At 42.2% G+C, this 22767-nt stretch overlaps 1 protein-coding gene across 1 annotated transcript; it reads left to right on the plus strand.

The window, feature by feature from the left end:
* The first annotated feature begins 335 nt into the window (after positions 1 to 335).
* Positions 336 to 22120, plus strand: CRBN (cereblon). The gene is given in 11 exon segments (NM_001075527.1): positions 336 to 407; positions 3815 to 3927; positions 4535 to 4737; positions 5572 to 5721; positions 10265 to 10424; positions 16686 to 16748; positions 17660 to 17744; positions 18345 to 18460; positions 18788 to 18852; positions 19727 to 19858; positions 21323 to 22120. Coding segments are annotated over 11 exon segments (1335 nt in total). The 5' UTR covers positions 336 to 340; the 3' UTR covers positions 21504 to 22120.
* Positions 22121 to 22767: the final 647 nt, after the last annotated feature.

The following is a 22767-nucleotide window of genomic DNA, read 5'->3' on the forward strand; positions in this document are numbered from 1 at the left end:
TAAACGGGTTCCTATTTGCTTCCCGTCTCCCTTGTCAAGAGCAAGGTTGAGACTGAAGAATCTGAGCCTGTTTCCGTATGTGTGTGAAATGTCCTACCAGGGACGGGAACAGGCGAGGGCTCTGTACCAAGCGCAGCGAGCACGAAGGGCAGCTGACACAGCGCTGAGTCCCCGCGGTGCCGGCCCTCCTGCCTTTCCCGGCAGGCCAGTGCGCTGTCCTCCCCGCGGGCGCCGCAAGGGGGAGCTGTGGCCTGGGGCGCAGCAACAGAGGCGCTGCACCGGCCCTCCCCCGGCGGCCCGGGCGCCGCCCTGTCCCAGGCTCCTTTGCGGGTAAACAGACATGGCCGGCGAGGGAGACCCGGAGGACGCTGCGCACAACATGGGCAATCACCTGCCGCTCCTTCCCGGTAACTGCCTGGGGCCTGTTCCTGGCAGCGGGAGAAGGCGAGGCCGGAGGCGCAAGGGGCTCGGCGGGGCCGGGGAGGCTGGCGGGTGGTGCAGAACCTGCTCGGGGCCGCGGGCCCGGGACCGTAGTGTTTCTTGCTGCAGCTCGGCTCTCCCTACTATGGGGACGAGGGTTTGGGGAGGGAGGAGGCTGTCCCCAAAGGCAGGGACTCCGTGCTCTCCATCCTCTGTGTGCCCAGAACTTGGCTCCAAGGAAATGGCTTGAAACTGGGTGGGGAAAGAGGGAGACTGGGGCCGCCCAGCATCCCAGACTTTTCTGGGACTTCATCCCCCGCCCCCCATAAGAGTGACAGCTAATTTATTAATTGCTACCGTGTCACTGGTCCTGCCCCAGGCATTTTGCGTGCATTTCCCCATTTTATCCTCCCCACGCCACTGTTGTAGTCCTGACTTGGTGGGTGAGAAATGAATTGGCAGGTTAGTGTGTGACTTGTCCAAGGTCATACAGTTACAGGGCCAGGAGTCCTAGTCAAATCTGTCTGTCTGCATAGCTGGTGTCTCTTAACCACCCAGTGCCGTGCCGGTGTTTGGTCTGTTCTTAGGCCTGTAGTTCAAGTACATGGTAGAATGCGCCTAATTTTAGATACTTAGAACTGGGATATTAAATTTGGGATTCTCTTTCCTTTATGTTTTGTGAAAATTTAGACCATGGCCTTATGTTGGAATAGTGGGCAGAAAAAAAGTCTGGAATAATTGTACAGTTTTGCCATGGAATGCTGTAGACAAGAGTTGCCTTGCAAGAGGCGTATCAGCCAAACTGAGACTTAGCGGAGTCACTTCACTGTGTGCCAGAAAGTGTGTTATATATCCTGAGGGTAAAAAGAGGTATAATGCAGTCTGATACTTGAAGAAGTTTATCGTGTAGCTATGGTTCCTGAAAATATAACTAGCAGAAGGTCAGTGATGTAGGCCAGATAAGTAAATCGTCAGAGGGAGGGATTGACTGTGGCTGAGAAGGACTGGGGAAAGGCCCTGTGAAGTGAACTGCAGACATCCAGAAGCATTATGACCTAGGATAGATTCGCAGAAGATAAGGCCTGGAAGGTAGGTTGGGGCGGAGTGTTGGAAAGCTTGCATCTCTTGCCAGTGGGGTCGTGAGTTTGTTCCATGGATTGAGAGAAGCAGTTGTGGATTTCAGACCTAAGGGAAGCTGTGCTTGGAGGATGACTTTGCCCACTGGGAGGGGCGTGGGCCAGAGGAGGAAGAGACTGAAGGCATGCCCCTGCTGTATGGAAAGGACCTTTTCCATGAAAATAGATTAGAATCAGAGTCAGTGGTCCATCTGGAAGCAACCTAGCTGAATTGAATTTGATCAAAGAGCTGAGCTGTTTTTTCAGAGACATCAGCCCAACTCTATCCGTGCCAAATCCAGTGTGTTAGGGAAGATGCTGATGTTCTGTTGGTATCCACATGGTGCTCCTGCATGAGATGAGTCATCACACTTCACCCTGGTAGCTCTGAACGGTGTGTTTTGTCAAAAAAAATTGAGAGTGCGAGGGGCTCAGAGAGACTGTCAGTACAGTAGTCATGCTCCTGCAAATCATGTATGCCTTATTTTTAGAAACAGTCATTTGTCCATACTTCCGTGGGGTATGAGTTGTTTGGAAGAGTAATTCCCTTTAAGTGCTTAAGTAGTTGCTTAATATTTAAGATTTGAAGAATCTGTCCCAGCCAAAAAAAAGCATAAAATAATACATAAACAGCCAAGTAGAAGGAAGTGGGTTTCAGCCATATATAGGAGAAAGGCTAGTTTATATAAAGGAAATAATTTTGAAATGAAGTCAGAATAGTTAAAATGTAAATTTAAAAATTAAGAGTTCTAGCCTTTGAGCTAAAAGTTGACCTTTAAAACTTTGCATAATAGAGCAGTAAAGTGTCAAAAGAGCACGATGAAAGCCATGCCGTCAGAATTGTGAATGCAAGGAAGTAGATGCAGTATATTTTTGTCATTGGTTTAGATTTTTCTTTGTTATCTCTTGGTCTCGTTGAATTTTTTTGTTCTTAGGAAAATTTTGTATGCAGTGTTAAATCACTGAACATTTGAATTTAAGTTGAAATAATTAGGTTGTTCTCTTTGACAAACCCTTATATCTAAGGACTTTGTAAGAATTAATAGAAAGTCCAAAGCAGTTGCCATATTGAAAAACATTTATATTTTCTTGTCAGGAACCTAGCTGGAGGTGGTTAGATTTAAATAATGATATGCACAGCAGAAAGTAACTATTTTGCAAAGCCATTTTATCTATTTAGAAGTTTATTTAGGAGCTTGTTTGCTTTTTAGTCCCTTCCTCTTTCCTTCCTTCCTGTCTTCTCTAGAAATGCTTTAAATGCTTGAAGAAACTTTATAGAGATTGTCTTGCTTGAGTCTGTCATTTTTCAAATGAGGAAACTAAGGTTTCATCTCGTGGGATGAATTGTCTGCTGTGTCAGAATCGGCTCCTAGTGAGGGAGAAGAGCTCCATCTCCTGTGCAGAAGAATTTCAAATAATTTATGCAGGTGGTCACCCTTCAAGGAAGTGGGACACAATCCCTACCCCTTAGATGTGGGTTGTGCCTCATGGTTTGCTTCCCAAGAGTACAGTGTGGAAAAGAGGGGGAAAGGAGCTTTCCAGTGGAGAAGCCTGACCCATACCACCCCACCAGGTGATCCAGGTCAGCCTCAGCAGTTCTAAGACACGTCAGTGGTGTGCACCCTTGATAAGACATGACGAAAATGGCTCTTCACCTCTCTGGGCTTCCTCCCCAAGAAAATTCTGACTTGAGGGACATTCTACAAAGCACCTGACTAATAGTCCTCAAAACTGTCAAGGCCATCAAAAACTTCCTTGGAAAGTCTGAGAGACCCTCCCAGCCCAGAGGAGGCTAAGGAGACCTGACGACTAAATGTAACGTGGTGTCGTGGGCAGGGTCCCGGAACAGAAGTAGCATAGTTGATAACAACTCAGGAAATCCGAATAAAATGTGTTTAGTTAATGGTGCTGTGCCCACACTGATTCCCTGGTTATGGCAGGTGTGCCACACTAATTAAGATGTTACCTCTTGAGAAACAGATGTGAGGTATAAGGAACTCTCTACCATCTTTGCAACTTCTCTGTAAATCTTAAACTATTCTAAACTTAAACATTGGTTTAAGAGAAGTAGTTAGAGTCAGACCCAGCCTAGACGCCCCCTCTGGCCTCCTCTTCACAGTACTGTCGAGATTCCCAAGTGTGGATGGTGTCCATAAGAACTCCTCTTCCCACGGGCCTGGAATCCCTAAGAAGGAATTACGTATTTGAACGGGAACGTAGCTTTTATATCCCCATTCCTCTGTTTTTTGGTTTTTGCTTATAATACTGTACTTTTACAGCAGAGGAAGAGGAAGAAGATGAAATTGAAATGGAAGTTGAAGACCAGGATAACAAAGAACCCAAGAAACCAAACATCATAAATTTTGACACTAGTTTGCCGACATCACATACAGTATGTAACTTTGTATTAGATCTAGTATGAGAGATGTGTACATTTAACTGTAGATAAAAGTTCTTGAAAATGAATGACTGCTTTTAGCATTACCTGATATTACTTCATGCTTGAAATCGTGGATGAGGATGTGGGCTTCTTGCCAACTGATAAATAGTGTTAAGCTTTAATTTTTAAGCAGTTTGGTACTTTGTCTATTACAAGTGATTCTTTGCACACTTGGCACCCTCCTTATATCTTGGCTAGTTATAGAACGGTTAAAGTACTGCTTATTCTCTGTACCGCAGGATTCCAGGGTGTTATTTAACATACTAGCATTTTATACTCATCATTTATACTTTTCAGACATAGAGATGCCGAGCTTAGTCAAAATCAAATGTTTTGAGCTTAAAAAATGCTCTGTAATTTGCATATGAGGTTCTTCACAAGGAGTTGAGACTTCCGCCTCCAGGAGTCACAGACTCCCTGTGGGACACCTGATCCGGCGTATTTACTATTTACACGGGGGTACCTTCCATGTGCGCGTCTTTATGTCCGCTTGCGCGTGGCCTCTTGAGCTTGTGTTCTGTTGCCGTCCGTGACGACTGAGCCTGTGCGCCCCCCGCAGTACCTGGGCTCCGACATGGAGGAGTTCCACGGCAGGACTCTGCACGACGACGACAGCTGCCCGGTGATCCCCGTGCTGCCACAGGTGGTGATGACGCTGATCCCCGGGCAGACCTTACCTCTCCAGCTCTTCAGCCCTCAGGAAGTCAGTATGGTGCGGAACTTAATTCAGAAGGACAGAACCTTCGCAGTGCTTGCGTACAGGTAAAATCTCAGGGTCAGCTGACTTTAACACTCTGTTGTGCACTCACAGGAGAGGTGGTTTTAAGGCAAAACTGACTACTGTTTTGCCTGCACAGAAGTTGGGACAAGGCTGTGAAGTAAAACACTCTCATAAAAAGCTTGGAAGTGGAAGTTGGAATATTTTGCTGTGATCATTACCATCTAAGTCAAGCTTTAACTTTCACACACAGTTAACTTTCTAGTATGTGAAAGTTTTAAAATCATTAATAGATAATGAAGAACAGTTCTAGAACCTTATTTTCAAGCGCTGTCTTCAAGAAAAAGAGGGCTTTTACACTGTTTGTAAAGGATGGTTTTTGCAAAGGAGTGACTGGTTATTTTCTGTCTCTCCAAATTCCCAAGTTGTCCTCTCATAGACAAGTGGTAAGTTGAAGCTAAGTGTCAAGTGTCCCATAAGAACTAGAGGAAATCAGTGGCGGGGGCAGGAAGTTGATACAGGAAGTCCCCACTCCCCTCCCCCCTCAGCCCAGTGCAGAGCTGCTGATAAGCGGCAGAAAGGATGATCTGCTGAATAAAAGAATGTTTAGCTTGGGAAATGACAGTTTAACCCCTGTCAGCTGTGGGTTATTTTCAATGACTAGAAATCTGTTCTTCTGCTACTGGGCTCTAATCGTACTTCCTGAGGCCCTCTCTATATATATCAGTTCCCCATGTGATTCTAAAATTAATAAAATTAAATAGCTTTGCAGCGAGAATGGTATAAATTGTTTTTCCATGTGTATTGCTTTTGTCAACTTTGCATATTTGAAAATTAAATGTTTAAAACTGTTTCCTTTTAAAAATTTACCTTGGAAGTAATGTACAGGAAAGGGAAGCACAATTTGGAACAACAGCAGAGATATATGCCTACCGAGAAGAACAGGATTTTGGAATCGAGGTTGTGAAAGTGAAAGCAATCGGAAGACAGAGATTCAAAGTCCTTGAGATCAGGACACAGTCAGACGGGTAAGAAACACTGTCTGTCTATCTTAAAACTCCTCAAACATCATAAAATGAAGTAGTTTTCTTATATTCTGTCTGTTTTGCTGACATTCACATTTTATAGCTTTGAACTAGTTCTTTTCCCTTTGAAAGTGCAGTCTAGGGTTTCTAACTTTGCTGTGCATCATGGTGACCTGGGCAGTAACACTACAGACATGTGCGTTCCTGCTCTTCCTCCCATCCCTAGAGAGCGACCAGTCGGGGAGGAGGCCGAGGCATCTTTTCTGTTGATGTCCAGGTGACTGATGCCCCTCTAGGTTTCGGAGCACTGATGTATCCCCAACAGGCAGTGTCATTTGGGACAGGGCTTCTTTGGGATCGAAGACCTCTCTTCAAATTGGGAAGGGTGGGAAGTCAGGGCTCTGCGAGCTGTGTGCAGCATCAGGGGCTGCAAGGGCTGCGGTGGTCACGCTTGCCACCCGCTCTGTCTGGGTGTTGGAGACCATGTACCCTGTGTGCCCATCTCCACCGCAAATGTTCTCTCACTGCAAATGTTCTCTCACCGCAGTGGATCATATATTTACTAAGTGGTCAGGAGGTGCTTGTCACCCCTGTGCCTTATACAGTTGAGAAATTCTCTGAGTGTTCTGTTTAGCACTTCCATTTTGGTGTGACTCTCATGTTAGGGTTTTTTTTTTTTTTTCCCACAGATTTAAGGAATACCTCATTCCTTAACGAGGAATGAATACCTCATTCCTTAACGAGGAATGAATACCTCATTCCTTAACGAGGAATGAATACCTCATTCCTTAACGAGGAATGAATACCTCATTCCTTAACGAGGAATGAATACCTCATTCCTTAAGGTATTCCTTAAGGAATACCTCATTTTAAAAAATGCAGTTCACTTTGCAGACCTCCAAAAAAACCACAGAGCATTTGTCCTCATCACTGTGTGTTTCCTTTATAGGAATGGTTCTTAACTCTGGAGCATATAAATCACCAGTGAATCACTAGTGAAGTCTTAGAAAGATCCAAATTCCTGGGTCCTCCCAGCTTTAGGGAATTGGTCTCTTTTATCTGTAGTCACAGTTGAAAGTCTTGTCAGACCTCTGTGTTGGACAGGTAATGTCTTCTGAAATCAAGAACGTTCAGAGGGTGGTGGTGGTTTTTTGTTTTTAAGATTTAAGAATATGAACTGCGGAGGGCAGTAACTTTTACGTGTTTCCACATAGTGGGCATTCATAAATGTGAGTGTACTCAGCCCCCCTTCGGGGCTTGAGCGAGCATAGGAGCAGGAGGGGTGGAGTGCCAGAGCCCGTGGGGTCCGTGCTCCCGCCTGGTGCTCCCTAGAGCACTCGCTCCGGGAACTCTCACCGCGCTGAACACAGGTCGTCAGTGGCGTGTGTGTCTGTCCCTCAGGATGCAGGCTGCTCAGGCCAGTTGATGCGACTCCTGTGTGTTCTGCGCTTGGGACCATCAGTGTCCACGGATGAGGGAGCATCCCCCCAAGGGCCCTGTGCTGAGACAGCAAGCTGTTTGTGCTGTGCATTTTACTGACAGTTCCATTTTAAAAGTACTTCCTACCTTTGTGCTTATAAAATTTTGAATATTTGTGAGTACTATATTCCAGAAACCATAATAGCAAATTGACTTGGGGAAAAGTATATTTCTGAGGCTGTCGACATCAGTGACTTGTGATTGTGGAAAATTAGTTTGAACACAAGATGGCAACAGAGCCTTGACTCTGAAAGCAAGTAAACAGATGTGCGTGGACTCAAGTAGAGATTAGCATCAAACTCATGAGGCGGGACAGGACTGGGAAGGGCCTGGTATTCCTCAGACCCACCACCACGGCTTTCACAAAAATGTCTGTCTTAAAAGACCTCCATGGAGTGAGAATTCTCTGGGCCCACTGCCCTTCTGGCCCTATGACTACCTTCAGTGGGAATGGTGAGGTGGCAGAGACTAGAGAGGATGTGGTGCAAGCCCCTCTTTTTTCAGAAAGGGAACCTGAGTGCGATGGAGATAAGAAGTTTGCCCAAAGCTGTGCAGCTCGTGGGCACCACTGGTGAGTTCTAGGCCCCGGACTTCCAAACCAGTGCTCTTCCCACCAAACCAGAATCCCTCCCTTGCACATCTGCAGCTCAGGCCGGTTTCCTTGTGTCTGTAATGCAGGACCAGACGGTAGTGATCTGTCTTATCAAGACTCGTCACGTATACAGGCGTGCTGCTGCCTGCGGACCCTTCCACGTCGTGTCTGTATTTCTTTGACATCTTCTGAACAGATCGAATTTTTTTTTTGAAAAGTGAATAAAAAAGTAGAAATGTATCATTGCATCTCTGTAGGACTGTTTTAGAAATTCCTGAATATTTCTTACATGTAGAGAGGAAGGGGAGATTAATACTCTATTTGTAATTTCAAAAGAAGCCCTTGTACTTACCATAATTGAGGTGAGTAATTTTTAGTCAAAAAGGTGATTAAAACTAGAACTCATAAAAATACATACATATATATCCTAAACATTTTAACTTAAAATATGTAAAAGCCCCTTCATTCGTTTTACACTGATGGTAAGACAGGTACTGTCTTTATGTTGGGTCTGCAGATAGAGCTGACAGTCTGTCTTGCATCAGTTGCTTTCACCGCGTCATCTATCTGCAGTGCATACCTGTAGTTTTTCTTTAGAGATTCTGAAGATACTCACAAGGGCTTTGATGAGCACAGAAACCTTCCAGATTCATACACTTTTCTCCCTATTAGAATTGTCCGAACCTGATTTGAAAGCCTTTTTTGGTCTCAAGCTAGTGTTTCATTAAAGCAGTTTTAATTTTGTAATTATTTTCCTGGTTGCCAAAGTATTTACATAAGTTACAGAACAACAGGGCTCTACTGTATAGCCCAGGGAACTATATTCAATAACCTGTCATAAACCATAATGGAAAAGAACATGAAAAAGAACGTACATACATATACAACTGAATCACTTTGCTGTAGACCAGAGATGCACACAACACTGTAAATCAGCTATACTTGAGGAACATTTTGTATAGAGCTCCTTCTACTTCAAAAATATTTATATAGATTAGGTAGCTATAATAACTGCCACAACAGCTGCCACAAACAGGTTGGGAAGAAACAAAACTAGTTTATGTTAAAACCAAAACCCAGCTGCTGGGAGAAGCAGCAGCCGTGTGTGCAGCAGACCCTGGGGGTGCCTCACAGAGGAAGACAGGGCAGTGTTCACCCTTTGAGGCGATTTACACAGCCTGTGTACACTAATTATTAAAACGATCTCTAAGCTGATGTTTCTGTAGCATTAATGTTAGTATCATAATAAAATCTTAAGAATTAGGTGAGGAAAACATGATTATTTAGTTGTTTTTGTTTTTAATGAACTCTGATAACGTAAGAACATTTGAACATAGTCAGATTTATGTTACCATTTTCCAAAGTCATGTAGACTTAAATTTGAGCTTGCAAGAAAGAAATGAAGTGAGTGGAGTGTGTCTAATATTATCATGACAGTAAACCTACATATTTTCAGACACGTTTAGCTATTTTCATTTAATAAATCAGAAGAAGTATTAAAGTGTCATAAGTTTTTGTGGATTGAGACAGTGGTCACAATGAAAGACCACTTTAGACCTCCTGAACATGGATAATAGTGAAGCAGAGACTTGTAATATATTTGACTTCTTCTGACTGATAGTGTTTTTTGTTCCAGCATTTGGATTGTTGATACTTTCTGCATTTGAAAAGTTACAATAGGAGATAATTCTTTCAGTGCCTCATAAGACAGTGGCTTGGACGTACAGCCTTTTTGGCGTTAATTCATGAGAAGAAACTTGCAGTTATGATATTCTCAAGTAGCATTGTTGAATGTTGACTTTACTATATGAGCAGAAATAATTTTTAAAGATAATATGGATTTTGATTCTTTGCATATTCAGGGTAAATGTTTAGGAATGAGAAAAGGAACGCACAGAGAAATAAGGCTACATATAGTTCTCCATGTAAAAGGGTTATCCCTTTTACAAGTCTTATCCATGTAAAAGGGTTCTTGATTTTCTCTTCCTTTACCTACCTACTTCTTAGGATAGGTGATTCGTGAGAAGGGATAGATGTAAGAGTCAGGCAACATAAAGAAGTGAGGGGAGGGGAGGGGATGGATGGGGTGTCCAAGAATGAGAAATTTTTATAGAAGTATCAGCATATCAGGGGTTGGTGGTATACTGATTTTTTAACTTGATTTCATTTACAGGCTTTGTCTGAAATGTAGAAATAGCATTTTCCATTCCACAGTGAGATAGAAAAATCTTTGGTTACCTTTGGTTTTAACTTTGGTGTGATTTATGAAATACAATATTTTTTGAAAATTTCTTGTATCTTAATATCAGGATTTGATGAATATGTTTAAAAAAGAAAACCTTGAAAATCTTAGTACTTGAAGCTGTCCATAATGGTTAGAAATGTAGTGATTAGAGTTGGTTTATCCTAAACATGAACACCGCGCCTGGTTCTCTTTATTTTAATGAACACCGCGCCTGGTTCTCTGTATTGTAGAATCCAGCAGGCGAAGGTGCAGATTCTTCCCGAGTGTGTGCTGCCTTCGACCATGTCTGCAGTTCAATTAGAATCCCTCAATAAGTGCCGGATATTTCCTTCAAAACCTGTCTCATGGGAAGACCAGTGTTCATATAAATGGTGGCAGAAATACCAGAAGGTGAGACACTGATTTTTTTTATGCATGTTCAAAAAGCAAAGACAGGTTGCTTTTTTCTTGTTTAAAGAAAGAAACACCAACAGCTCTCATGATTCCTTCCCCAGACATCATCTGAGCAATACTATAGTTGGCATTTGTTCATAGCCGGAGTTTCTAAAATTTCATAGGCAGCTGTTATGTAAGAGCAGTTTGCAAAATCAAGTAAAATGTTACAATACTGTGAGGTATTCCAGCTATTATGCCTGTAAGTTATGAATTACTTCGCTGTAGCTCTAAATGCTGCAGGAAACGCTTACTAGACTGGTCACAGGAGGCGCATGGCTCTTGAGTCATACGCACCTAGACTTGGGGAGAGAGTGTGGGAGAGGACACAGTGGCAGTTGCTTCCTCCTTGTGGGCTTCTGAAAGGAAGCTGTTTTTGTGCAACAGTATGGACATCACCAAAACTGGCTTGGGACTAGGCGCTCTTTAAAAGTATTGCCTCTAGGGCCTTAATTCCTGAGTATATCCTTTTGACTAGATCATTCTCGTAGGACAAATACCAGTGAAACTTGTTTGTACTTATCTGTGAGATGTATCAGTTGTGAGTATAAAATACCTAATATTTATGGTTTCTCCCTAAAGGAAAAAAATTTCTAGTGTCTAAATTTAAAATTACTTTCTGAGATATGTCTTTTAAAAATACAGAAAGACAGTTTCTATAGTAACCTGAAGAATCCTGTACTAATCATCCTTTACTCTTCGTCGAGTATCGACGGTTTTAATTTTGATGTAGATTATCCTAGGGTCCTAATTTGAAGTAATAGCTCAGCGGTAAAGAATCTGCCTTCCAGTGCAGGAGTTCAGTTAACCGCTCAGTCGTGTCCGACTCTTTGCGACCACATGGACTGCAGCACATCAGGCTTCCCTGTCCATCACCAGTTTAAGGAGCTTGCTCAAACTCATGTCCATTGAGTCGGTGATGCTATCCAACCATCTCATCCTCTGTCGTCCCCTTCCCCTCCTGCCTTCAGTCTTTTCCAGCATCAGGGTCTTTTCAAATGAGTCAGATTTTCGTATTAGGTTGCCAAAGTATTGGAGTTTCAGCTTCAGCATCAGTCCTTCCAATGAATATTCAGGACCGATTTCTTTTAGGATTGACTGGTTGGATCTCCTTGGAGTCCAAGGGACTCTCAAGAATCTTCTCCAACACCACAGTTCAAAAGCATCAGTTCTTTCGTGCTTAGCTTTCTTTATAGTCCAACTCTCACATCCATTCATGACTACTGGAAAAACTATAGCTTTGACTAGATGGACCTTTGTTGGCAAAGTAATGTCTCTGCTTTTTAATATGCTGTCTAGGTTGGTCATAGCTTTTCTTCTAAGGAGTAAGCATCTTTTAACTTCATGACTGCAGTCACCATCTGCAGTGATTTTGGAGTTCAGTGAAATAAAGTCTGTCACTGTTTCCATTGTTTCCCCATCTATTTGCCATGAAGTGATGGGACTAGATGCCATGATCTTTGTTTTTTGAATGTTGAGTTTCAAGCCAGCTTTTCTACTCTCCTCTTTCACTTTCATCGAGATCTTCAGTTCCTCTTCGCTTTCTGCTGTAAGGGTGGTGTCATCTGCATATCTGAGGTTATTGATATTTCTGCCGGCAGTCTTGATTCCAGCTTGTGCTTCTTCCAGCCCAGAGTTTCTCATGATGTACTCTGCATGTAAGTTAAATAAGCAGGGTGACAATAAACAGCCTTGATGTACTCCTTTCCCAATTTGGAACCAGTCTGTTGTTCCATGTCCAGTTCTAACTGTTGCTTCTTGACCTGCCTATAGATTTCTTAGGAGGCAAGTAAGGTATCCCATCTCTGAAGAATTTTCCACAGTTTGTTGTGATCCACACTGTCAAAGACTTTGGCGTAGTCAGTAAAGCAGAAGTAGATGCAGGGGATGAGGGTTCAAACCCGGGGTTGGAGAGACTCCCCTAGAGGGGAAATGGCAACCCACTCCAGTATTCTTGCCTGGAAAATCCCATGGACAGAGGAGCCTGGCGGGCTACAGTCCGTGAGGGTCACAGAGTCTGACGTGACTTAGCGACTAAAGAGCAAACAGCTTAAGTTCACAGTAACTTTGTATAGCTGTGCAATACTTTTGTTTTCAGACTTGATACGGATGCTTTTTTTTTTAATCTAATTTTCTATTTCGTTAGCTGTACTGGGTCTTAATCGTGGCGTGCAGGATCTTTCATTGCCATGCGCAGGATCTTTAGTTGCAGCGTGAGGGATCTAAGTTCCCGACAATGGCTTGAACCTGGGCCCCCTGCATTGGGAGTACAGTTGTACTCTGGACCACCAGGGATGTCCCCAATACAGATGCTTTACATACACTTTAAATCATGTTTATTTGACCAGTAGCGCAGTGGGAAGTTTTTCTCTTACTCATTTAGTCCCAGCAGTGTGTCGGCGCTGGGTGGTGCTGAGATGCTCTATGGCGAGGTCACCGTGTCAGGATTACATCGTCTCTCAGGATTTAGATAGCTGTGGGTTTCAATCATTGGATATTTTCCAGGAGGTATTAGGTATTTTATTTATATAATAGTTCTTCCACAACAAGATTTTTTTGTTAAAAATTCCTAACCATTTAAAAATCCTAAGTTACTTCTTGGCACAGTTCTGAGGATAGAGTGAGAGTCTGTGGAGTTAATTCCTGACTTAAGTGCTCTGGACAACTAGTTCTGTGTTTTCTCTGTAGGATCTTGACATTTTAAACCTGAACTTGGGTTAGACAAACAGAACTTGTGAAAAATCTTTTGTGTGAATTACTGATTAACTCCTTCCTGTTCTGTGGCCAAAGCACCTCAGCTTGTTTGTGTTGAATTCAGACGTAGGCCTCTGCAGCCGGGCCATCAGGCATTAGGAGCCAGATCCTCTGACCTGCCTGTTGTCTTATTTCTCCAGTAATTGTGGATTCTCAAACACTGGCCCTCAGTTTTCTTCATGTTCAGAACTGCTGAGGATTAAACAGAAGGTGCTGAGGAATGAGCGAGATATAAAAGGTGTTCAGAGCTACAGATGCCTTCATCTGTGTGTTTTTTCTGATCGTTCTGTTGCTTACACTTTGGGTAGTTTCTTAGGTTCTGAAATTTGGATCTAGATCACTAGGCCAAGAAAAAACAGCAGCCGCTCTATTTTGGACTCCAGGCGTCCTGCAGACTCTGCCTCACTTTAGAGAGCCCACTGGGAGCCATCCTGCCGGCATGCCAGCCTGGCGGGGAGTGCAGGGAAGGGCTGGCGGAGGCACTGGAGGCGACTCCAGGGGCCCTGGACCCGCCTCAGGGGTTGTTCTGCTGTACCTGTAGCAGACGCTGACTTGTCACAGCGCTTGTCTTCAGGCCGACCTGGGGCTCGGGTCAGCCCTCCGTGGAGTTCACTCACATCTGACTGCGGCGCCTGCCACGGCCCTGGCAGGGCCTCTCGCGTCTTTGCGTCTGAGAAGCGGTTCACGAGGCCAGAACTGGGAGAAGCTTAGTTGATTCTTAAATAACTCACTCTAATCGGGTTGCCACCCACTTTTCCACCAGAAAATGATACTTAAAGGATCTAGGAGTGGAGTGGAGTCTTCCTGAAGTGTATTCAGTTGACCTTGAAACTGTGTACGTAACCTCTCAACATTTGGCATTGAAAACAAAACAGTTGAAATGAGAAAAGTATTTACGCTTCGGTTCTCTTCCATTCTGACAAGGGAACACTGTCCCTAAGGACTGAGAAGTTAGGCTAGTATAATCAGGCAGTGCTCTTCCAAACCCACTTACATCTGGAAACCTTTCTCATTCAGTGATTTGATCTTTAAACTCTTGTTTCTTTATTCCCTCTTCTCACAGTGTCTTTTTCTCTTCACTGTTTACTATAGTGAAATTCTCTCAAAACGAGGAAAGTGTTGTTTCAGCCTACTTAGAATACAATGTATATGTTTCTAAGGACACTGCCTTCTTGCCCACACTGTTTGCTCATTTATAAAGCCCTCGCACGTTCCTGAGAAAAGAGTATGAAGTACAAAAAAGTAAATGTGGAGACGAGATAAGAAAGTGACTGAAGCTCAGCTTTCTGGTCTCCGCTAAATTCATAAGCTCCTGCTTCTCATACGGAGCAGGGAAGAACTGAGCGTAACTCAAGGGCGGGACCCACAAACAGCAGCTCACAGGTTAGCTTCTCAGTCTTCTTCCAGAGTTTGTGTAAAACACAGATAAATCTTCTTTCCTGTTTCTTATGTAGGAGGATCCATGCTGTCCTGCATCTTGTTTTAAGAGTGCAGGAGATTCTTCTGTCTCTAGTTTTCAGAGCAGTTCTTATTTTGAAATCTGCGCAGTATTCTCTGTATTAATGACGTTACTGGACTCAGTTATGTATGACCTTTCATATAGGCCAGTATTTGAGAAGTGAGATTACTGGATGTCAGGGCAACTGCATTTGTAATGTTGACAAGTATTTTCAAAGTTTCTTACTTGAGATTGTTCCAGTCTGTACTCAAGTGTTTCACTAAGGCTGTGTAGTATCCAGCTTAATTTTTGCTAATCTGGTTAAGTGAAATACAGGAGCTTGTTGAAGGTTTAACTTGAATTTCTCTGAATGTGAATGACGTGTGACGTGTGACGTGTTGTGTTTAAGAGCATGTCTTATTTCCTTTAATTCGAATTGTCTCCACCCGCACTCTGTTTATTGCTAATTCTTTACACACTTATCTGTGTGTAAAGGAAGCTTATCCCTTTATCTGCAGTTAGTTTCAAACATAACATAGTTTTGTCATGTTTGTCTTTTAACTCTATTTTGGTGGTTATATAGTTGAATTTTTTTTTAATACTTCTGTATTCTGAATCATAGCTAGCGATACCTCCCTGTGTGAAGGAATCTTCATCAAAGAAACATGTCGTCTTTTCCTTTTGACTTCATTTTTTCTTACTGACGTCAGAGTGTAAGCTTCAATCCGTGTGTTTCTCTCGGTATGACTCCAGCACCCGTCCAGGTAGCTGCACAGTGTCCTTCTGCCGTTTTCTGAAAGGCCCCCGTGTTCACTCAGCACACCTGTGCTGCCTTATAGCCCGGATTCATGTGTTTTACTTTTTCTTCTGCTCTGTGATCAGTCTGTTTATGCCCCAGCAGGATGCTGTTATGTAACTGTTGACAGTTTGTATTTTGTAAGTAAAAATATGACCACTAACGCCATCACAGCTTTTCTCTTTTCAAGATTTGTGTGGCTACTATTGCTTATTACCTTATCCATGGGAACATTAGAGTCTGTTTTTGTCTTGTTCCAGAGTAATAATAGGAGTAGCAGTGAGAGCAGTAGTATTTATGTACGAAAGAGACGTCTTGAAATGGTAGGCTGTGTGTAGCGTAGGCAGAGACTTCCTCGAGCAGAGGAATGGTTTCCCGGCATACACTGTGAACTTGTGGTTGTGTATCTTCCATTAGGAGCTCGCAAGCCTCAGAATCTAGAAAAAGCTCACCATTCCATTCCAGTTCTTACAAGCAAGTAGGATTTGATAAATGAGGAAACAAAAACTTGTAGTGTTTCGATTACTCAGGTAAGTTATTTTCATCGTTTACATTGCTGACTGTGCTAGGCCCTAACGCAGCAAGCGACTCCCGTGGTCACTAAGCCGCCATCTGGTCTTGCAGGCACAGCGCCCCTTCCCCACCGTCGTGTGCCGCCCTCCGTCAGTGAACGGCTTCTGTACACAGTCAACATGTCTGTAGATGTGCAGGCTTTGTTCTGTGTATAGAGAAGTGTGATCATTCTTTATATTCTGTGCTTTTTTGGGTCAGGTGTAGCACCTCTCTAGTGTAAGCATATCACACTGAACTGCCGTTGATAGCTGGCTGGGCTGTTTCCAGCCTGTTGCTCTTCCCAGCACTGCTGCAGTGCGTCTTTGTTCTGTGTAACACTTCTCTTTCCAGATTTTCTTGGTTGCTTTAACACATCTGTTCTTTCAGATGAACTTTAAACTGCTTCTGAATTCCAATTCATTGGTATCACATTGAATATATACTCTGAGGACTAATATCTTACTTATTGAGTCTTGCCATCAGTTACTGAAGTTTTACAGGAATTAAGTAAAAACATCTTTGTCAAATATAGTCATCTCTTATGGGATTCTCTGCAAACTTTTTCATCTTTTTTGAAATTAGAATGTCTTTGTGGGCCAAGATCGGTTTTTAAATGTGGTTCCTTCTACCCTAAGATCTTGATTCTATGCTGTTTAAGTGACTTTTGTTTTCTTTTCAGAGAAAGTTTCATTGTGCAAATTTGACTTCCTGGCCTCGCTGGCTGTATTCCTTATATGATGCTGTAAGTAACTTACACTGAAAGTTTTGCTTCCAGGAGAAGCCATGTCGTGAGGGTCATTAGACGGAACAAGTGCCATTCATTCAAGGGGAAAGGCAGCAGTCATACTGCCGGACAGACCTGACTTCTAACGAATAGACCTTCAGTCTTCTGTCCGTGGACAGTGGCTTATGACTTCAGGACAAGATGCTCTGGCAGCTTTGGGTGTATTAAGCAGTTAAAATTTTGTTGTCAAGTTACAGTTACATTTAGAAAAACAGAACCCTTAACAGTGTTTTAGTTCTCTTATAAACAGGTATGTCCACTTCTGTTTCCTGCTTTTAGGGTACTAATTGATGTATACAACAGTGCTTTTGCAGTTCAAATTTTTTATATTAGGCATCATGACAGCTTGAAAAATTCAGTAAGATACTGTCGGGATAGTTCATAGAATGTAGGAGCTGGAGCTCTGGGCTTACTGAAGTGGTAGGTTGTGAGCACTTAGCACATGGGCAACACCGAAGGGAATGGTTCACTCTGCTCTTCAGCAGCTTAAGAGGCATTAGAAGTATGTAATAGACCAGAGTATTTTTTACATCCACTTGCGAAAAGACAGTGAGCACTCTGATGTGGTAAACACGCACCAGGTGAGGTGTGTAGGTAGCAGCTGCTAGTGCAGCTTTTTCCTGGAGAGGGCAAGGAGAGAGGCCCTTGAGAAGCCAGACCCAGGGGACAGAGGCTGGAAAGCCAGCCTTGTGCTGGGCTAAGCACGGGGTGCAATCATTTCTGTGTAAGAAAACAGACATGTATATACTGGAACTTCACTAGATAGTAACTACTTACATTGCTATTAATATGTCAGATTTATTGAGTTGAAAAGCTGACAGTGAAGTGTAGAAAGTGTGTGACCCTTACTATGGCTTGTTTCAAACAAGGAAACCTTAATGGATAGAATCAAGAAACAGCTACGCGAATGGGATGAAAATCTCAAAGAAGATTCTCTTCCTTCAAATCCAATAGGTATGAAAAATCAGCTTTCTTCCCATGATGTTTTACTAAAATTGTTTTGTAAGTTTTCTGTTAAGTGAAACAAAAACTTTTTTTATTATCCTGAAAAAGCATTTGTTTTCATAAATTACAGAGAAAACAAATGAGTATTTTTTAGTTAATTTTAATTCTGAGCATTCCTATTTTAGACATAAAAGGCTCAGGTTGCAGTAAATAGCTTGCATCCAGAAATGCTATCTGGGTATAAAGACTCCTTTCCTTGGTCTTCAGGGTGCCTTTAAAGGTGACCTTAGTTCCAAGACTTACTGTTGTGTTTACATAGCTGTCAATTAGGTACAATTTAACTATTTTTCTCGTCTCTTAGTAAGTGACTTTTAATAACATGGGTTTGATTTCACGTATAAGACATTTACAAAAACAAGTATGGGAAAAGAAGTTACGTCCTTAAGAAGATATATACACACACGAGAGCTGATGCATGTTGGTATTGTTTATAACTGTGTGAAGTGTGTTCTCTGGGAAGGGTTTATTTGAAAAGGATGTTATGGCATTCATAAGTTATCTGATATGTATCTGCTTCGTAAGTTTGAGAAAACCTATCCTGTCTCTAAGATTTTTCTTACAGAGTAGCTGCTTGTCTTCCTATTGATGATGTATTACGAATTCAGCTCCTTAAAATCGGTAGTGCAATCCAACGACTTCGCTGTGAACTAGACATTATGAATAAAGTGAGTAGTGAACGCCTGGACGCTCACATTCTGTTGCTCTGGGGTTGGGGGAGTTGCATTGTCGGGACCTACAAGGCTGTCTGTAAGGTGTTGAGTCATGTAGTCAAATTGTGGTTTGCATTACCAGTATTTTAAAGGATTATTTAAACATTTCATTTGCGATCATAAGAGAGAAAAATTGTTTTGCATTCCTCTGTGTATCCTAGAGGGTCATTAGTTTAGTGAGTATGTCAGCTTGTGTCTTCCTCGTTCCATCTTTAAAATGACAGTTAAAGTAATCAACACTTTGGAGCATTTCCCCCACTAATTTTCTCTTAAATATTTTAGTGTACGTCACTTTGCTGTAAACAATGTCAAGAAACAGAAATAACAACCAAAAATGAAATATTCAGGTGAGCTCTTTATTACATTGTTAGTACACATCTGAGTACATTTTCCCAACTGCACTAACAGAACAACAGCCTAGACTGTATTTCTGTTCTCCATAGTTTTCCCTCCATTAAATTACAAATACTCAGCAAATGAAATACGGGCTCCTGCCTGGGTACCAGAACAGCAGTGGTTGTGGGCGGGATTATTCACAGCAATGAGCGAGCCTGGGGAAGGAAACCTCCCATCACCCCAACCTTGTTAAAAATCTATCAACTGTATCTTTCTCGGTACCTACGGGGTTCTATGCACTGCTCCACTCAGATATCAGTTTCACCACGTAGGGTCAGAGTTTCGCAGGACATGCTTCTGGACAGGTACTGATGCTGTGTGATACACAGTACTGTTTGCACAGTACTCAGATGCCCAAGAACGACCCCATGGAACCTTTTATTGGACTTCCCCTCTCACCCTTTTTGGGCAGCTTGAGCTCCCTGTATATTACATTGTGTATCTTGAAGAAGATTAAAAAAACCAGTACTACTTTCCTTTTTGTCATCATGAAAACCAGTGAAAGTCACTCAGTTGTGTCCGACTCTTGGCGACCCCGTGGACTATACATATACAGTCCATGGGATTCTCCAGGCCAGAATAGTGGAGTGGGTAGCCTTTCCCTTCTCCAGGGGATCTTCCCAACCCAGGGATAGAACACAGGTCTCCCGCATTGCAGGCGGGTTCTTCACCAGCTGAGCCACAAGGGAAGACATACACCAAATAAAACTGGGCTGCCAGCCTCTGGTTGGTTTTAACTGCACTATACAGCTCTTTCATCCTCGTTTCTTGGTGAACTTTGTAGGATTTTCCCCCCATCTTGACTCTGCTGATTCTCTGTTTTAGTTTATCTTTATGTGGGCCAATGGCAGCTTATGTGAATCCTCACGGATACGTGCATGAGACGCTTACCGTGTATAAGGCTTCCAACTTGAACCTGATTGGCCGGCCTTCTACAGACCACAGCTGGTTTCCTGGGTAATGCAGTGGCGTCCCCTGTTGGGTTTGTGTGTGTGCCTTAATTGAGCAGTAAAGCTCAAAAGAGTATTAAGGAGAGTTGCTAGAATTTATCATCAGAAATAGGCAATGAAATAAATAGCTATTTAAATGTTCATTTCACGAGTGGCTAGAAAAAGTTACTCTTGCACAGTCTCATTGAATGTAGTCAGGTGGCTGCTGCAGTTCTTAAATCAACTATACCGCTGATCCACACGCCTTCAGAATGAGCTGACAGGAAAGTGAAATATCAACTGTTTCATGAGCCAGTAAAACTAGACCCCTTGAACAGCATGGTTTTGAACCGCTCACTTCCGCTTTCCTCTTAGATGCAGGGATGTTTCAGTAGTAAAATACTACAATACTGGCTGCTTCTGTGTTGGCTGAATTGTTAGATGCAGAGATGAATTGCAGATACAAGGACCAACTATAAAAAATAGGTGGATTACCCCTTGTGTTGGTCAAGGGTCCACTGTATATCTGTATTTTATAATTTGTAAAATTAGCGACTGTTACCCTAGCAGTGATAGACACAAAACCTGCAGAATCCAGCTTTTCTTCTAGTTTGTAGGCTTTGGTTTTTTTGGCTTAGCCTATTGACCTTCAAAGTATGACTGTGGGACCTACGACACTACCTGAGAACTTGTGGGATCCCTTCAGCCAATAACGCTGGCTCAGCCTTTTTATTTTGAAAGAGGCAAGCTGAGCAGGGCTTAGTGGCTGTATTTGTTATTCTGGACCTAGAACCATGCCATTTGGACTGGCCAATCTTATGTGATAGCATTCTTAAGGACTAAAAGTAGAATTAACTGGTTAACAGAACTACTAAATATGGATCCCTGAAAAAAAAAAGTTTCATTACATGGTTTGGGTGACTTCTGGTTTGTTTGGGATTTTTTTCCTCTAATGCCAGGGCTTATATTTTTGTTAAATTATGTGGCAAAACCATTCTTCTTTTAGAAAAGCAGTTCTTAAATCTTATGTGAGAGAAACACTTAACTTCTTCCATCCCCAGTTTTAACTCAGAGAAGAAGTGTGTATTTCTACAGTTGATTGTTATTTCCTAACTTGACTTCAATGCAAAACAACTAGGAAAATGCTGCTACAATTTACAGTGTGTTCCTGGCAACCAGCAATTTGTATAAAGAAACCTGTATTAATAAGATAGTTTTTTTCTTCTTTGGCATTGGAGAAAAAAATTTAAGCATGGCTTAAGAGCACAATGAAGCAACTTTATAATGCATTACCATGATGATACAAATTAGAAAATCTTTTTTGTGAGATCTGTTTCAGGGAACTTGTATAAATCAAAGCTCTGAGTTTTCTCTTCCCCATCCTTAGAACTTGGCTACGAAAAGATGTGTCTTTCTAACAGGTTTCTGAGGTGATAGGCTGGGATACAGAGATGCAGTTCCTGAGCTGATTTACCTTTCCTTAATCTCGTAGGTATGCCTGGACAATTGCCCAGTGTAGGATCTGTGCCAGCCATATTGGATGGAAATTTACAGCCACCAAAAAAGACATGTCACCTCAAAAATTCTGGGGTTTGACTCGATCCGCTCTGTTGCCCACCATCCCAGATACGGAAGATGACATAAGCCCTGACAAAGTAATACTCTGCTTATAAACGAATACAGTAGGGATAAGGTTACTTAACACATTGGCATTCTAACACCAGATCTGCTTTGGAAATTACTGCTTTTGATGCATACCTAAGTAAAAGCAACATTACATGGAAGGTTGCAGTTTCTTAGTCGAACAACAGGATTTCAAGATTTAAACTAAGATGTTCTATTGAAGAGGATGAGAAGCAGTCTAGAATACTTGGTTTTCAGGAATACCTACTTTAGGAGCTTGGTGCTGTTGTCCTGTGGACTCTTGATATGCCTGGTAGTGTTATCACTGAGCGGACATGAAGACATCTGTGAAACTGGTGAGCATGCTTTCTGCACAAAACAAATCTGAAATTCCTATCAATTGCTGTAATTAACGCAGTTCATCATTTATTTGATCCTGACACACGGAACAGAATGGCGTGTTTGCATCAGTGCTCCAAAGGGCAGACGTTCCAGAAGGGAGGGTGCCAAGCTCTAGTACTGTTCCTTTTTGAAAGAGGCGAGGAAATGTGTAAATGTTAAAAGGGCTGTGTTCCTTTTCTTTAGTTTCTGAGATACTGATTTGTAAATTTTGAAAATAAAGAGTTGAATATGCAGTTTGAGCCCCCAAATAAAAGTTTTCCTAACATGTTTGTTAGTGAATAGTAGTATCTGGTGTATTTGCTCAGTGTTTGGTTATTCTGTTTCAAAGTTGAATCTGAACTTAGACTCTGTGGAGCACGGATGCTAAAACACGTTCTCCTTCCTACAGGCTGGAGGTGATGATGTATTTCATAGGCTATTTTTGTTCAATGTAAAGTGAGAAACTCTGTAAGGAAACTATAAAAGCAAAGCTAAACATGTTTGTTTAAATAATGTAAAATATCTACTCGGATGCAGATACTTTAGGTGTAAGAAATAATTTTTAAGATAAACTTCTAGACAGACAGATTTGCCACCTACCTCTTTGCTTACACATTCAAGGGGTTTATTGGATCCTTTCACATTGGTGTCATTTTGATACTTCTCCACTGCTTTACATAATTCACTGGGAAAAGTTCAGCTAATTAGGTACAATGTATGTGGCCAAAAATGAACTGTTGAAGTTTCTTACATTTTAATTTACCAATATTTTATTCTTCCAAAAATGCAATGGTTTTGACTGCCTAGACTAGAAACCTAAATTGAGTATCATGTTGCATATTTATGTAAAGAGAGTAAACGAAAACCCACTTTAAGAATGCTGTTGATTCTTTAAAATATGCCTTTCTTTGCCTTTTTACAACCAACAACCTT

Source organism: Bos taurus, chromosome 22 (assembly GCF_002263795.3).
Source record: "Bos taurus isolate L1 Dominette 01449 registration number 42190680 breed Hereford chromosome 22, ARS-UCD2.0, whole genome shotgun sequence".
Classification (NCBI taxonomy): domain Eukaryota; kingdom Metazoa; phylum Chordata; class Mammalia; order Artiodactyla; family Bovidae; genus Bos; species Bos taurus.